We start from the raw sequence: 14,507 nt of genomic DNA on the forward strand, positions 1-14,507 counted from the left end.
TAGAACTGAGTGTGAGAGCCTCCCTTACTGAGCTGTGTAAGAGGAAGACAACTTACAGCACTCCATACCTAGTAAGCTTCCGGTCAATGGGAGCGCTTATTACATTGTATGCACTCCCAGGCCTCCAAATTGGAGGACACCGTTTTTGAATCTGCTTTGAATCTCTTTGGTTAGTGACCGCTTCCCTAGGCCGAGGATATGCAAAGGCAAACAGCAACAAAAGGACGCGGAATAGATTGCAGCCTAGCACCTGCAAGTTCCTAAATTCAATTTCATGCACCGATGCGGGGGGGAAAAGAAAGGCAATGTCGGTGGGGAATGGAACCTCTCTGAAAGACGCACACCACATCACGCACTGTGACAGCATTTTTCTGGGCGTCCGGAGCCCTGGAAGCGCACTCGCGGGGTCCACCAGGCAACAGGAGGTATGCCGGGCCAGGAAAGAGGAAGGCAACTCCCCCTGGTCGCAGGGCGGGAGGACCGCTTGCTATTCCCATAGCAACCAGACCGGGCTGCGTCGGAAGGGCTACCCGGATCCGCGCGCAGACTCCCCAGAGGCCACTTCCAGCCGTCACTTCCCGGTGGCCCGCCCAGCTCGGCCGAATCCCGTTTCTGATTGGCTCCAGCGGAGGGAGGGGCGGGCTTACCGTGTCCCCAAACTCAAGCGTGCCTCACCGAGCGGAAGTCGACCTCGCTCGCCCCGGAAGAGAAACTCTTGCGGCTTCGCCGTCGAGGTTCTGGCAAGTTGGGGTACCGTGGTGGAGATGCCGGGTGCCGCGGCGAAGGGCTCGGAGTTGTCCGGGAGGATAGAGGGCTTCGTGGAGACTCTGAAGCGAGGTGGCGGGCAGCGCAGCTCGGAGGACATGGCTCGGGAGACCCTGGGGCTGCTGCGCCGGTTCATCACGGATCACCCCTGGAGCAACGCGGGTGCGGCGGGCGACCCCGTCCCCACGCCTCCCTGCCTCTTTCCGTTCCTGGAGCGGGGACCCACCGAGCCCGCCCCGCGCGCCCGCCCCGCCCGCTCACCCCGTCCCTCTTGGGTTGCAGGGGAGCTGATGGAGTTGATCCGCACAGAAGGCAGGAGGATGACGGCCGCGCAGCCCTCCGAGACCACCGTGGGCAACATGGTGAGGAGAGTCCTCAAGATCATCCGGGAGGAGTATGGCAGGTCAGGTTCACGGCCTGGGGTCTGGGTGGGACAAGGGCTTTTTTTTTTTTTTTTTTTTTTTTTTTTGGTTTTGTGTTGTGTTTAAACACGGTGTCCCCTCTCAGTGCTTGGAGCTTCTGATGTGGCTGTGTTGCTGCGGTTGGCCCCCCTGATCACCCTTCCCTACCTCTCCCTTGGGGTCTTGTTGCCTCTTTAGACTGCACGGGCGCAGTGATGAGAGCGATCAGCAGGAGTCCCTGCACAAACTCTTGACATCCGGAGGCCTGAGCGAGGATTTCAGCTTCCATTATGCCCCACTAAAGTCCAACATCATTGAGGCGATTAATGAGCTGCTGGTGGAGCTGGGTAAGAGGTCTGATCACCGAGTGGACAGGATCGGTCACAGGCAGATGAGGAAACAAGCCCCCAGAAAGTGTTCATTGACAGGGATGGACGAGATTACCAGTCCTCTGTTTTCCAGAGTTTGTTCTCCACGTGGTAGGAATGGATGGAAAACAGCAAGACATAGTAACTCCGTCTTTCAGGACAGGCCCGCTCTTTAAAAGTCCGTTGTGATGGAGATTTCTATTAGGGCTGTTCTTTTTTAAATTTAAAGCAAATAAACTTACTGTGAATATAGCTCAGTGGAAGAGTACCTTACCTGAGGCCCTGGGCTTAATTCCAGGCATTTCAAAAACAGAAGGTGAATTCCCCAAAGACCAGCTCCAGGAGAGGACGGGAAAGGAACCAAGATGGAGAGAAATGAAGATGAGGAGGAGGAGGCAAAAAGAGCTTACTTAGAACTAGGATAGGACAGGAGGAGCAGGGACAGAGAGGAGCTAAGTATGAGTACAGAATTGAAGCTGTGTAGGTAGAATTGAACCCCTGAGGAATAAAGTGGATGGATGAAGAAAATCATTATTATTATTGTGTATGTGCGCATAGACGGGGAGGGAGAGCATGTGAGTCGTAGCTCGTGTGTGGAGGTCAGAGGACAACTTTGTGGAGTTCTCTCCACCCACCTTTCTGTGCATTCTAGGGATGGAACTCAGGTTTCCAGGTTTGACCAGCAAGCACGTCTACCCACTGAGACCTCTTACCCACCTCTTCGTGATTTACACACACACACACACACACACACACACACACACACACACACACACCTCCATTCTCACTTGCAGATTCTTGTTATAATCAGTTCTTCAGAGATGGAAAAACTAGGTACTGGGGCTGGAAAGATGGCTCATGTAGAGCCCCCAGGTTCAGTTCCCAGCATCCACACAGTGGCTAACAGGCACCTGTAACTCCCGTTCCAGGGGCTCTGATGTCCTCTTCTGATCTCCACCAGAACCAGGTACACACAAGGCAAACAGACAGACATGCAGGCAAAACATTCATACAATAAAAATAAATGAAGATATACATTTTTTAAAAAGGGAGATTTACAAACAAAACAAACTGGTACCATCTGTGCCCCACACTGCCACTTTGAAACTCTTGTGTTTTCTTTTACACCGCCACCCCCTGCACCTCCCAGTGGGGGTGTTGTGGCCACCTTTTGGAGGAAGAGCTCTGTCTGGGGACATCTGTTTACGGGTAGTACTCCGGGATTTGCCCGATGGCCATTCCTGGCCTTAAGTCATCTAGAGCAGTTGTAAGGAGCCAGCACAATGGCAGTCAGGTGACTGAGGAGTAGGGGTGCTGCTGGGAGATGGGGCCGAGGACCCCGAAGGAGTGAGACTTCTAAGAGGTTGGGGTGTTCCACTTGGAGCCCGTTAACCTGGTGATAGCAGGTCTGCCAGGTGGGCAGTGTGTAAGGAGGGTGGGCTTCCCTTTCTGAACCTTTGCCCTGCCTGTCTGGGTGAGGCATGGCAGTTTCACATCCCCGCGCAAAACTGTTCTTGCAGAAGGAACAACGGAGAACATCGCAGCCCAGGCTCTGGAGCACATCCACTCCAATGAGGTGATCATGACCATTGGCTTCTCTAGAACAGTGGAGGCCTTCCTTAAAGAGGCAGCCCGAAAGAGGAAGTTCCATGTCATTGTTGCAGAGTGTGCCCCTTTCTGCCAGGTAAGAGGGGCTGCTAGAGTCGCTAAGGAAATGTGAAGAGGGAATAAAGGAGGGATGGGGTGAGTCTGAGCCAACTGTGAATTGATTAACATGCCAGGTTCAGTGGTGCACACCTTTAATCCTAGACCTCAGGAGGCAGAGGCAAATGGATCTCTGTGAGTCGAGGTTAGCCTGGTCTACAGAATGAGATCCAGGATAGCCAGGGCCATAGAAAGACCCTGTGTCAAAACAAAAACAAAAAAACAAAAAAAACAAACAAACAAAAAAAAACCAAACAAACAAAAAAAAGAAGAGAGAAAAGAAAAAGTTAAAAAAAAAAAAAAAAAAGGCATAGTGGCAAGGCCTTTAGTCCCAGCACTGGGGAAGCAGAGGCAGGTGGATCTCTGTGAGTGTGAAGCCATCTTATTCTCGTCTAATTAATGAATTCCAGGCCAGCAAGGGTTACATAATGGGAACCTGTCTCTAAACAAACAAAAACCACCAAAAAACAAAAGAAAAGATTGTTAAGGATTTTCAAGTTCCTATAGATATTTTAAAACATTAGTTTAAGAAAGGAGTTAGTAGGGCATATTACCTTGGGGGTGGCTGATGTTTGATCTCACTCAATCCTTAAGCAAATAATAGGTCTCAAAAAAGAAACACACAGGGCTGTCAGATGTTGTCAAACAACCAGCTGGGAGCTCTCTTGCCGGCTTGCTTGATTGTGTAAGCAGTTGTATTTCCAGTTCTGTGGCTACTCCGGAGTACCCTTTATTAGCGTCCCCGTGGCTCACCAGCCCGTGTGCCCCACAGATGGACGGGTTATCCTGGAAACTGGGTTACAGAACCATCCGGATCCAGTGACATCTGAGGGATCTTCTCACTGTCTCTCTCTTATCATCAGCCTCCCCGTCCTGTTTCAGGGTCATGAAATGGCCGTCAATCTGTCCAAAGCAAACATCGAGACAACCGTCATGACCGACGCCGCCATTTTCGCTGTCATGTCGAGAGTCAACAAGGTGGGTGGCACGGGGTCACCCGGGTGAACTCAGGAAGTTCCGCCCCTGCACTGCATCACCGGTCCTCGATTAGAAGAGCCTCTGACTATGGCTGCAGCATTGAGAAGAATGGGGAAGAACTGAGCTAGGAGGGTTAGCTGCGAGGGATTCGCTCTGGGCTCCCACTGGTGTTCAGAATGTGCCAAGGGTGGGCGGTCAATGACCAGGCTCTCGGTTTCCTGGGAGGTGCTGCACACAGATTTCCAGGAAGGACAGGCCAAGAACAGTAGGCGTTGCAGCTTCCCATCTCATGCCGTGGTTGACAAAACTAGAACTTTGAAGCCTTGTCTCGAGCCAAGGAGGCTCCCACCCTCTGCTGCCTGCAAGCCCTCCAGATGCTAAGGTAGAGGCCTGAACATGCAGCCTGTTAGGACTCCCCCCCAGGGTGCCTCATGGTTCTTCTCCTTCCAAAGGTGATCATTGGTACGAAGACTATCCTGGCCAACGGTTCCCTGAGGGCTGTGGCAGGAACTCACACTCTGGCACTGGCGGCGAAACACCACTCCACGCCACTCATCGTCTGTGCACCCATGTTCAAGCTCTCTCCGCAGGTACGCCAGTTCGTCTCTAGCTGGTAACTGACAGAGAAGGAAGCCGATGTGGAGGCTTAACTCTGGTCCTCAGCTTACTCTAGATTCTCTTTTTGATCTGCTCCTTGCTTAATGGGTTTGATCTACCACAGGCTGTAAAGAGCCATCGATGTTTTGAGCCAAGAACAGAATTGATAGTTACAATCCATCATCAGTAATGTCAGGATAACATGGGACAGAAAAAGGCCTGTGTGTCCAGTTGCCATTGCCTCCAAACACTCGTGAAAATGCCAAGCAGGTTGAATCTGGGATCACAGAATCCATTCAGGGCCTGTCCTCTGCAGCCTGAACATCGGCAGCTGTTAAATGAAGGGTCACTCGCCAGTGACAGAAACTATTTGCATGGGAACAGCCTGCTCGGAGGTCTGCATGGACATACCGCAGCTTAATTAACCATTTATTTAGATTTAGATTTAAAAATGTTTACGCGTATGAGGGTTTTGCATGCATGTATATCTGTGTACCACATACATGTCTGGTGCCCAAGGAGGTCAGAAGGCCTTGGAGTCCCTGGAATGTGAGTTATGGATGGCTGTGGGTGCTGGGGATCAAACCAGGTCCTCTACAAGAGCAATAAGCACTCTTAAGTACTCTTAGCCACAGAGCCATCTCTCCAGAGCCCTAACCAACTGTGTGTTTATTGATAGGCATTTGAGTTAGTTCCACATGTTAGCTTCTGTGAATAATGCTGCTTTAATCAGTTATACATAACCTTCTGTAGGCATGTATCTCTATATGTCTTGTCTATGTGTATATGAGTGGAATTGCTGAATCCCTTTAAAAAAATTTTGTTGTTGTTGTTTTTTTTGAAGACATGGTTTCTCTGTGTAGTTTTGGTGCCTGTCCTGGATCTTGCTCTGAGGCTGGCCTCGAACTCACAGACATCCGCCTGGCTCTGCCTTCTGAGTGCTGGCATTAAAGGCATGCGCCACCACTGCCCAGCTAAAAAATATTTTTATAGCCGGGCAGTGGTGGCATATACTTGTAATCCTGGCACTCAGGAGGTAGAAGCAGGTGGATCTCTGTGAGTTCAAGACCAGCCTGGTCTACAGAGTGAGTTCCAGGATAGCCAGAGCTATTAAACAGAGAAACCCTGTCTTGAAAAACAAAACAAAACAAAAAAACCCAAAATTTATTTTTTCTAGTTCCCCAGTGAAGAAGATTCATTTCACAAGTTTGTGGCTCCTGAAGAAGTCCTTCCTTTCACAGAAGGTACGGTCGGGGTGTGTGTGTGTGTGTGTGTGTGTGTGTGTGTGTGTCCGTCCCCGCCCATTTTCAGTTGTTGTAAGTAATCATTTTGATGAATTGGCTGCCCAAAGCAGCAAGATCTGAAATACTTGTACCTGCCAACTCACCTGTAGCCTGGATGCCGCATGTTTGGAGGTGTGCTTCTCTGGCCTGCCCTGAAGGCCACAGCTCTGCTCGGTGAGCCCACAGCCTTGTCAGCAGGCCAGCTGGTGGCACACACCCTTTGAGAGCAGAGCACCACCTGTTGGCCTGATCCTTTTTGGAAGTTGAATAATTTCATCCTTTTCTTTAAACAGAGGTGGTGGCAGTTAGAATCTCAGCACTTGCGGGGCAGGGTGCTGAGGCAGGAGGATTATCACAAATTCAAGACCATCCTACTCTATCTATATAGTGAGTTCTGGGCCAACCAGAGACTCATGATGAGACCCTGTCTCCAAAAACTAAAGAAAAAGGGGATGCCTGTTAGGCGCTCGCTGTATCTAGGTTCAGGAGATACTGAGACCTCAGAGCCCTGATTGCGCAGACTTCTGTCCCACTGTCGATGACAGGCAAGGGATGCGGGTCCCAGGAGGTTTTAGGAAGAAAGCCTGGTGGTGATAGGACTGTACCTAAGACTGGAGGGTCTTCATGAGATGACGTTGCTGGAGTCCCAAATGAATGGCCTCCGCTATGTGAGGATTCGGGAAAGCTTTCCGGACTGTACAAGGCGTGAGATTCGTGCGTGGTTAGCCAGCCGGAGGTGGCCGGACTGTTGTGAACACGGGGAGAGTTGGTTCAGATCATAGTTAGTGTGGTCGGTGGAGAAGGACTGGGCCCTTAGGGTTGCAAGCTTGAATTTAAAAAAAAATTATATATGGGTGTTTTGCCTGCATGTAGTCTGGTGCCCTCAGAGCCAGAAAAGGACATCGGCTCCCTTGGAACTGGAGTTACAGATGGTTGTGAGCTTCCTTCCGTGTGATGGTAGAAATCAAACCCAGGTCCTCAGGAAGAGCAGCTAGTACCCTTAACCAGTGAGCCGGTGCTCCAGTCCCAAGTCTGAAAATTATTTGAGGTGCTATGGAAGTCAGCAGAGCGCTTGGCGTGACTGTTGTTGGAGTTGTTTTGGTTGGAGACAGCGGCTCTGGCCGTCCTCACACTTGGGGTCTACCTGACTCAGCCACTGGAAAACGTTAAACGTGGGAATCATGGGTGGCAGTCACCCGGCTCGAGTTTTGCCCCAGCTTTCCAGCATGCCTGCATTATTGAACTTAGACTCCCCATGCCACCACGTCTTAGCGTCGAGCCTCGGTTTCTTCTCTAGCATGTGACTGTCTTGCAGGGGACATTCTGGAGAAGGTCAGTGTTCACTGTCCTGTGTTCGACTACGTGCCCCCCGACCTCATTACCCTCTTTATCTCCAACATTGGTGGCAACGCACCATCCTACATCTACCGCCTGATGAGCGAGCTCTACCACCCTGACGACCACATCCTCTGACCCCCCTGTCCTAAGTGGAACCGGCTTGGACCCAGAGCGGCGTGGAGACGGTGTTGCTGCTACAGAGGGGAGTGGAGTCAGCCTGGAAACCTCAGTGTCCTGCCTTCCTGCTCATCCCCAGTGAGGCACGTCCAGGACTGTCCTTACCCTCCGGGTCTTACCTGTTGATTTGGGGCCACTTTGTGACCAGGCTGTGCTGTTTCAGGAACTTCAACCTTCTGGCTCTGTGGTGTGTTACACATACCATGACTCTTCGCTGGGCTGGTGTTTGCTCAGAAATGGCTTCCGACCTTTTCCTAGGCTGTGCCAATAAAAGCTGCTGGAAACTCCCTGGAGTTGGTTTATTGTTGTGCAGAGCTCTGAATGGGCTGGAACAGCAGCCACGCAGCCCTTGCTGTGTTTGCATAGAGGCTGGGATTGGAGGGAAAGCTAAAACAGAAGTATAAAGGAAAGCACTCAGTTTCCTCTTCCAGCTCACTGGAAGGGCTCCGACTTTTCAGTAATCTACGGTAATGGCTTCAAGACTTGAGCATCTCAGAGCTTAAACTACACCATCCTGGGGTCCACTTCCAGAAAGCTGCATCAGATCTTGAGAAGAGGGCAAGTGGCTCAAAGCTGCCCTTTTAGAAGAGGATGAGGGCTCCTTAGCTTGGGAGGGCTGGGAGGCAGCCTGGAGCCTACGCTTGCAGAATTACTTGAAGAAACATGGGGACTCAAGAGTGATCATGTAGCACAGTAATGTCGGCCTGTGTCCGGCAATGCAGGAAGGTAAAGTCAGTAGGTGTGGACTGCAGGTGAGGCTTCTTCCTTCTGAAGCAGCGGGACAGCAGTGTCTGATTGAAAGCATTTCAAAAGCCTGGGTTTCCCAGCCTGTAATTTGCTTTAGTGGTCAATATAAATATAAATATATATATATATATACATATATATGTGTATATATATATATATATATACATATATATATTTTTTTTTTTTTTTTTAATTTTTTTTGGTTTTTCGAGACAGGGTTTCTTTGTGTAGCTTTACGCCTTTCCTGGGACTCACTTGGTAGCCCAGACTGGCCTCGAACTCACAGAGATCCGCCTGCCTCTGCCTCCCGAGTGCTGGGATTAAAGGCGTGCGCCACCACCGCCCGGCTAGTGCTCAATATTAAAGTCTAGAGAGGGGTTGGAGAGGTGGCTCGTGGTTAAGAGAACTGGCTGCACCAGGCGGTGGTGGCGCACGCCTTTAATGCCAGCACTTGGGAGGCAGAGCCAGGCGGATCTCTGTGAGTTCGAGGCCAGCCTGATCTACAGGGCGAGATCCAGGACAGGCTCCACAACTATACAGAGAAACCCTGTCTTGAAAAACAAAAACAAACAAACAAAAACAGAGAACTGGCTGCTCTTCCAGAGGTCCTGAGTTCAATTCCTAGCACCCACATGGTGGTTCACAACCATCTGTAATGGGATCTGATGCTGTTTACTGGTGTGCAACATGCATGCAGATATACATATGTAAATAAATCTTAAAAAAGTCTGGAGAGGCCAGGTGGTGGTGGCGCATGCCCTTAATCCCAGCACTTGGGAGGCAGAGGCAGGCAGATCTTTGAGTTTGAGGCCAGCCTGGCCTGTAGAGCAAGTTCCAGGACAGCCAGGGTTACACAGAGAAACCCTATCTTGAAAAGCAAAAAAAAAAAAAAAAAAAATCTAAGGAGCAACACATTTAACAAATCCCAATTTCTTGCTTTTCTGAAGACTCGGATCTGGCCATTGCCAAATGACAGGTGTGTGGCTTCCCCAGTGTGTTGGCCCAGTGGTGAGCACAGCAGCCTTCCAAAGGTTGTAGTTGGCTACAGTTAGCTAACATGATTCCATTAGGTTGGAAATGATGGACCACCAGTCAGAGGTCCTCACGTTACCCTTTGGAGTGGGAGACAGCTGTAAGGAAGTCCACTTTGTATTCCACTAGGGTGGTGGTGAGAGGTCACACAGTGTGTAATGTGACCCTAAACCGTGGCACATGCATGCAGAATCAAAAGCTGGAAGATCACCAGTGGCAGCAAGCTAATTTTACTTGAGGTAGATTCCAGTCTAGGTGTGGTACTTCACAGTGTAGAAAGGCCCTGCAGGTGAACCAAGCGACTCCGTTAGCACCCACTGGTCTAAAGACAGGAGATCTTGTCACAAAGGTTCTTGTGGCAGTGCCTGGATGCAGGGAAGGAGCTTAGGAATCTGCATGTTTAACCCTACAACCCTGAGTGATTTGGAGGGGTAGTAGGGTTACCCACACTTGGATAAGCTGGTTGGAAGCAAGTTTTATAAGGGAAAGACCTTGGGGCTGACACCAATTTGAGAGGTCTCTGCTTTGGGCTTTGGTGGGGGATGGTCATGAGTTCAAAGAGGGTCAGCCTCAAAGTTCTAAGAAGAGCCTGACTCACTCAGTCAGACTTCTGTCAATTATTTCCTAAACAGAGAAGACCCCGTGCTTGCTTAGGAAGTGGCTTGGTCTGCCAATCACACGCCATTGTCTCCTCTGAAAGCACCAATTCTAACAGCAATTCACTTGGGTACAATTGTGTGGTTTGGGGTAAGAACAGCAGCGAGTCAAGGACTTTAAATGCTTTCGGCTTCCAGTGCTTGGTGACACTTTTTCTGCATTCCAGTCTCTGTGTCTAAAATTAGCACCATGTCCTTCCAGGCAGGACAGAGATGGACTCGGGTGGGACAAAGCTGTCTTTGAGCCCAGAAGAGAGCTGCAGGATGCTGCTTTGGGCTCCGACCTCAATTAAGCCAACTCCACCAAGCCTCATTTCCGACTCCCTTCTCTTCCTTTTCCTATTCAAGGAGAGGCCAACCCTGGGATGAGAGGCTGCACTCGCTGATGGGTTCCAGGGACTCACTACTTCCAGCCTGACCGGGCCGACCTCACAGCCCTGTCCTGCAGACAGGACCCAGGGAAAAAAAAAAAAACTTGTAGCTTGGAGAGAATTATAGAAACGAGATCCCACAGATGCAGATGTCTTCCCGAATATACCAAATAAACCGCCAGATAATAAATGCAGTTCCTAAAGACACTTGTTCCCACGGTTTCTGTCTTCCAAGTTGGGCAGAGGGCAGGAAAAGCATAATTCTTGGAACTTGAAGAAGGAACAGAAACTCTCAGCTTAGCCTCAGAAGTCTCAAAAAACACTCTCACCAAGACAAACTTCAGTAGAATTTGACCCTCACAGAAATGCTGGTACTTGTAGGATCATAAATTTCACAAATATGCCTCAAGACTATTAAAAAAAAAAACAAAAAGCAACTCGCATTAGTCTTTGGATTACAAAGGCTGCCTGTCAAAGGGCTGAGCTCTATAGTGCTGTTAACTTTCCCTGTGCACAGCTTCTTAGACCGGCTTAGCCAGGAATGCCCGCCCAGAGGCCCTGTTCTGTTTACCTGGCCTCTCAGAAACTCCTTATGTACAGTGAGTGGACTCAGTGACTCCGCTGGATAGCGGCCCAAGCCTGGTGGGAAGCTGGAACTGACTCCCTCGGGTTGCTCTCTTTACTCGTGTGTGCACGGACACACATTACGAGCTGCCTAGAAAAGCAGCTCGGTTGTGCGGACTGAGTGAGCGCCTGACCAGTTCCCTACAATTCCTAACATACAGAAGGCCGCGGGTTAAGGAAAGAACACCAAGTTGAATAAGGAGAACGAAGCAGGACACTGGCTCACTCCCGTTGTCCCAACTCTCAGGAGGCTGAGGCAGAAGGATTGCGAATTTGAGGCAGTCTGGGCCACGAACAGAATTAAGCCTTGTCTCAAAACTGCAAACTAGGCCAGGTGAGGTGACTCAGGCCTTTAATCCCAGCTCTCAGGAGACAGAGACAGGTGGACCTCTGTGAGTTTGAGGCCAGCCTGGTCTACAGTGAGCTCCAGGACAGCCAGGACTGCACAGAGAGACCCTGTCTCAAAACAACAAAAATGTAACCCAGGGCTGGAGAGATGCTCAGTGGTTAAGAGCACTTGTTGCTCTTGCAGAGGACCTGGGTTCGATTCCCAGCACCATACTGTCTGTGGCTCCCAACTGTCTGTAACTCCAGTCCTAAGGGACCTGATGTCTTCTTTTGACCTCCTCAGCCACCAGGCATGCACTGACCTCTGAGGGCACTAGGCATGCATGTGGTACAGACCAAAACACTCGTGCACGTAAAATAACACAATAAATCTGAAAAATTATTTTTCTTTTTGCCGTTTGTCTTTTTCAAAACAGTTTCTCTGTCTATCTCTAGCTGTCCTGGAACTCACTCTGTAGACCAGGCTGGCCTTGAATTCACAGAAATCCACCTGCCTCTGCCTCCCAAGTGCCGGGATTAAAGGTGTATGCCACCACATCTGGCAAAGAATTTTTTTTAAAAATGCAAGCTAAATTGAAAGAGAAATAGTAGCAGCTAGCTCCAAACTGCTTTTTCAATCCCTAGACATTCCTTGCTTTTGAAACGAGCAGTGGTGAGTCTTAAGGCTAACTTCAAGGGAGGCTGGCCAAGCTCTTTAGAGGGCTGCTGGTGTGCTAGCTTTCGGCTTGGCATTCCAACTGGTGGGGTGAGGCGTCTTCATCAGAGGTGACGGATGAGGAGGAGACACTAACGCAGGAGCGTAGGGTAGAAGTCCTCTGCGGATTTAAGAAAACCAGGGGCGGGGGCGGGAGCACAAGCCGACCTCTAAGCCACACTGAGGCCATGCCCACACCCATTTTCTAACCGACACTCGATGAACAGAGTAGAAGGCGTGAGGATAAAGGGCTATGTGGCGCAGGACAGCCACAATTTTAGTTCCTTTCGACTCCGTTTCTCCCTCTCATTCTATCCCTACCTTTAGGTCGTCCCACGGTCCACAAGCGGCAAAGTACAGCGGCAAATGTCCCAGTCAGTTCTCTCTGTAAGCCTTTGAACGTGCTGTTTTAGTTTGATGGTTTCTTTGTGATACGTGATCCTCCTGCCTCGGTCTGCCAAGTATTGAGATTACAGGTGGGTACCACCATCTCCCTTAAAAAGTACTTTGCATATGTATGTGTACGTGTGACATGTTGTTTGTGAGGGCACCTTTGTGCCCTGGTGAATGTACAGCTGGCTGTTGGGGGACCACCTCGGGTTGGTCTTTTCCTTCTAGGTTGAGGGAGGAAATACCTCGCTTGTTCCTGAGCTGTACACTCTGGGGTAGGTGGCCTGCAAGCTTCCGGGGACTTTTCCCGTCTCCGCATCCCAACTCAGCTAACCCGGGTGGATTACACACACCATGTGTCAGGCTCCCGTGTGGGGTCCGGACTTGTCAAGCCTGCGCAGTGAGGCCTTTTACACACAGCCTTCTCCCCAGCCCCATCCTGGGTTCTCCTGGGGTGGAGAGAGGGCAGTCAGGGTCTCTGTCAGAGCGGCTCCTCTTAGACGAGTGTGCCCGGCTCCCACTCTGGGCTGGGCTGCCGTGCCGGGGCCTCCTGGGCACTGCCAGCTGCGACTGCTCTCACCTGGCACAGCTTCCTCAGACCCGGATTCTGGAGTCTGGTACTCTGGAACTGCAGTCACAGGAGGTTGTGAGCCATCTTGGGAGGTGTTAGGTGCTCTGCAAGAACAGGTATTCTTACGCTGAGCCATCTCTCCAGCCCCTCCTACCTGTAGTCTTAATTCTCACAGTAGGGTCTGCCATCTCCTCTCAGCCCAGCAACAGAGCACTGGCTGACAGTCAGCGATCCCCATCTGCCCTCAGCTGCCTTAGCCCTCTCCCTAGCTAGATCTCTTAGTTAGAGGCAGCTGTATGCACCCTTATTTCTCAGTAAATATTGATGAGCACTGCTGAAATGGAACTCTCGAGAATGGTTACATTTCACATCTCATAAGTTTTACTCTCAAGTTATCAACACCTTTACCAACAAAATATAAAGGCAAACCACTAAGATGACAAACTAGTAAGTTAAAAATATATTACATGGGGCTGGAGAGACGGCTCAGCAGTTAAGATGGTTTAGTACTGTTGCGGGGGACCCAGGTTCTGTTCCCAGCACCCACATGGTGGTTCACAACCACCTGTAACTTCAGTTCCAGGGATCTTATGCCCTCTTGTGGCCTCAGCAAGCATCTGCACGCATATGGTGCACATAAGCTCACACATACATACACAAAAATGATAAATCTTTAAAAAATATATCCCATGGGGCAGCCCATTATAAGCCTTGAAATACTGGGTGTGGTAGCACACACCTTGAATCCCAGGAATCCAAAGGCAGAGGCAGGAGGATCTCTGTGAGTTAGAGGCCAGCCTGTTGTACAGAGTGAGTTCTAGGGCAGCTGGGACTAGAGACCCAGTCTAAAAAACACCCCAAGATCTTAAAGTACTGTCTTTTTTTTTTTAATATTTTACTAATTAATTAGTTAATTACTTGATTATAGTTAAGTGTTAAAGTACCATTTTTGTGTCAGCTATTACTACCATAGGGCTGGTGAGATGGCTCTGGTGGGTAAGGACTGGTTTCCAAGCCTGGATCAGTGGAGGGAGGGAACGGATTCCCCCAGGTCACCCTCTGACCTTCATGCACACACCATGTGTGCACACACAGAAACACACTTATAAATGTTTAAAAAATTAGTCACCTATATCAGAAAATTAAGTGTGTCTTTGCTCTTATGCTCCTTGAGTTTAAAAGGACAAAATGAAACCTTAATAGGCAATAAAAGTAGTCTACTAGATTTTTTTTGGCTAGTAAGTGTTTTTATGCTGATGCATGCAAATAAGTTTATAAATTATTAACAGAATACAATTATCTCCTTGCCCGATTTAGTCTAGTCAGGAAGACATAATTCACAGAAAACCTTTTCTGATTCTCCACTGCTCTCAGGAACAGAGGAGTTGACAGTCACATAGACGTGACCTCTGAAAGCCCCCCACCATTCTGTACACAGCACTATCACTCTCTTGAAATCCTGT

The 14,507-nt window shown here is 49.7% G+C and overlaps 1 protein-coding gene across 1 annotated transcript; it reads left to right on the forward strand.

Moving 5' to 3' along the window:
* The first annotated feature begins 673 nt into the window (after nucleotides 1-673).
* On the forward strand, nucleotides 674-7,899 carry Eif2b2 (eukaryotic translation initiation factor 2B subunit beta). Its single transcript, XM_028876555.2, has 8 exons — nucleotides 674-927; nucleotides 1,048-1,168; nucleotides 1,365-1,513; nucleotides 3,055-3,218; nucleotides 4,121-4,216; nucleotides 4,669-4,806; nucleotides 5,991-6,057; nucleotides 7,412-7,899. The coding sequence occupies exons 1-8, from the start codon at nucleotides 765-767 to the stop codon at nucleotides 7,567-7,569; spliced, it is 1,056 nt and encodes a 351-aa protein (XP_028732388.1). The 5' UTR covers nucleotides 674-764; the 3' UTR covers nucleotides 7,570-7,899.
* The last annotated feature ends 6,608 nt before the right edge of the window (nucleotides 7,900-14,507 follow it).

This window comes from Peromyscus leucopus, chromosome 14 (assembly GCF_004664715.2).
Source record: "Peromyscus leucopus breed LL Stock chromosome 14, UCI_PerLeu_2.1, whole genome shotgun sequence".
NCBI lineage: Eukaryota > Metazoa > Chordata > Mammalia > Rodentia > Cricetidae > Peromyscus > Peromyscus leucopus.

Excerpts from the sequence above, each read along its gene's own strand:
- Eif2b2 (XM_028876555.2), top strand. The coding sequence starts at position 765 with ATGCCGGGTGCCGCGGCGAAGGGCTCGGAGTTGTCCGGGAGGATAGAG. Across the intron at positions 1,169-1,364 it reads ATCCGGGAGGAGTATGGCAG|ACTGCACGGGCGCAGTGATG; the intron begins GTCAGGTTCACG and ends TTGCCTCTTTAG. Across the intron at positions 1,514-3,054 it reads TGAGCTGCTGGTGGAGCTGG|AAGGAACAACGGAGAACATC; the intron begins GTAAGAGGTCTG and ends CTGTTCTTGCAG.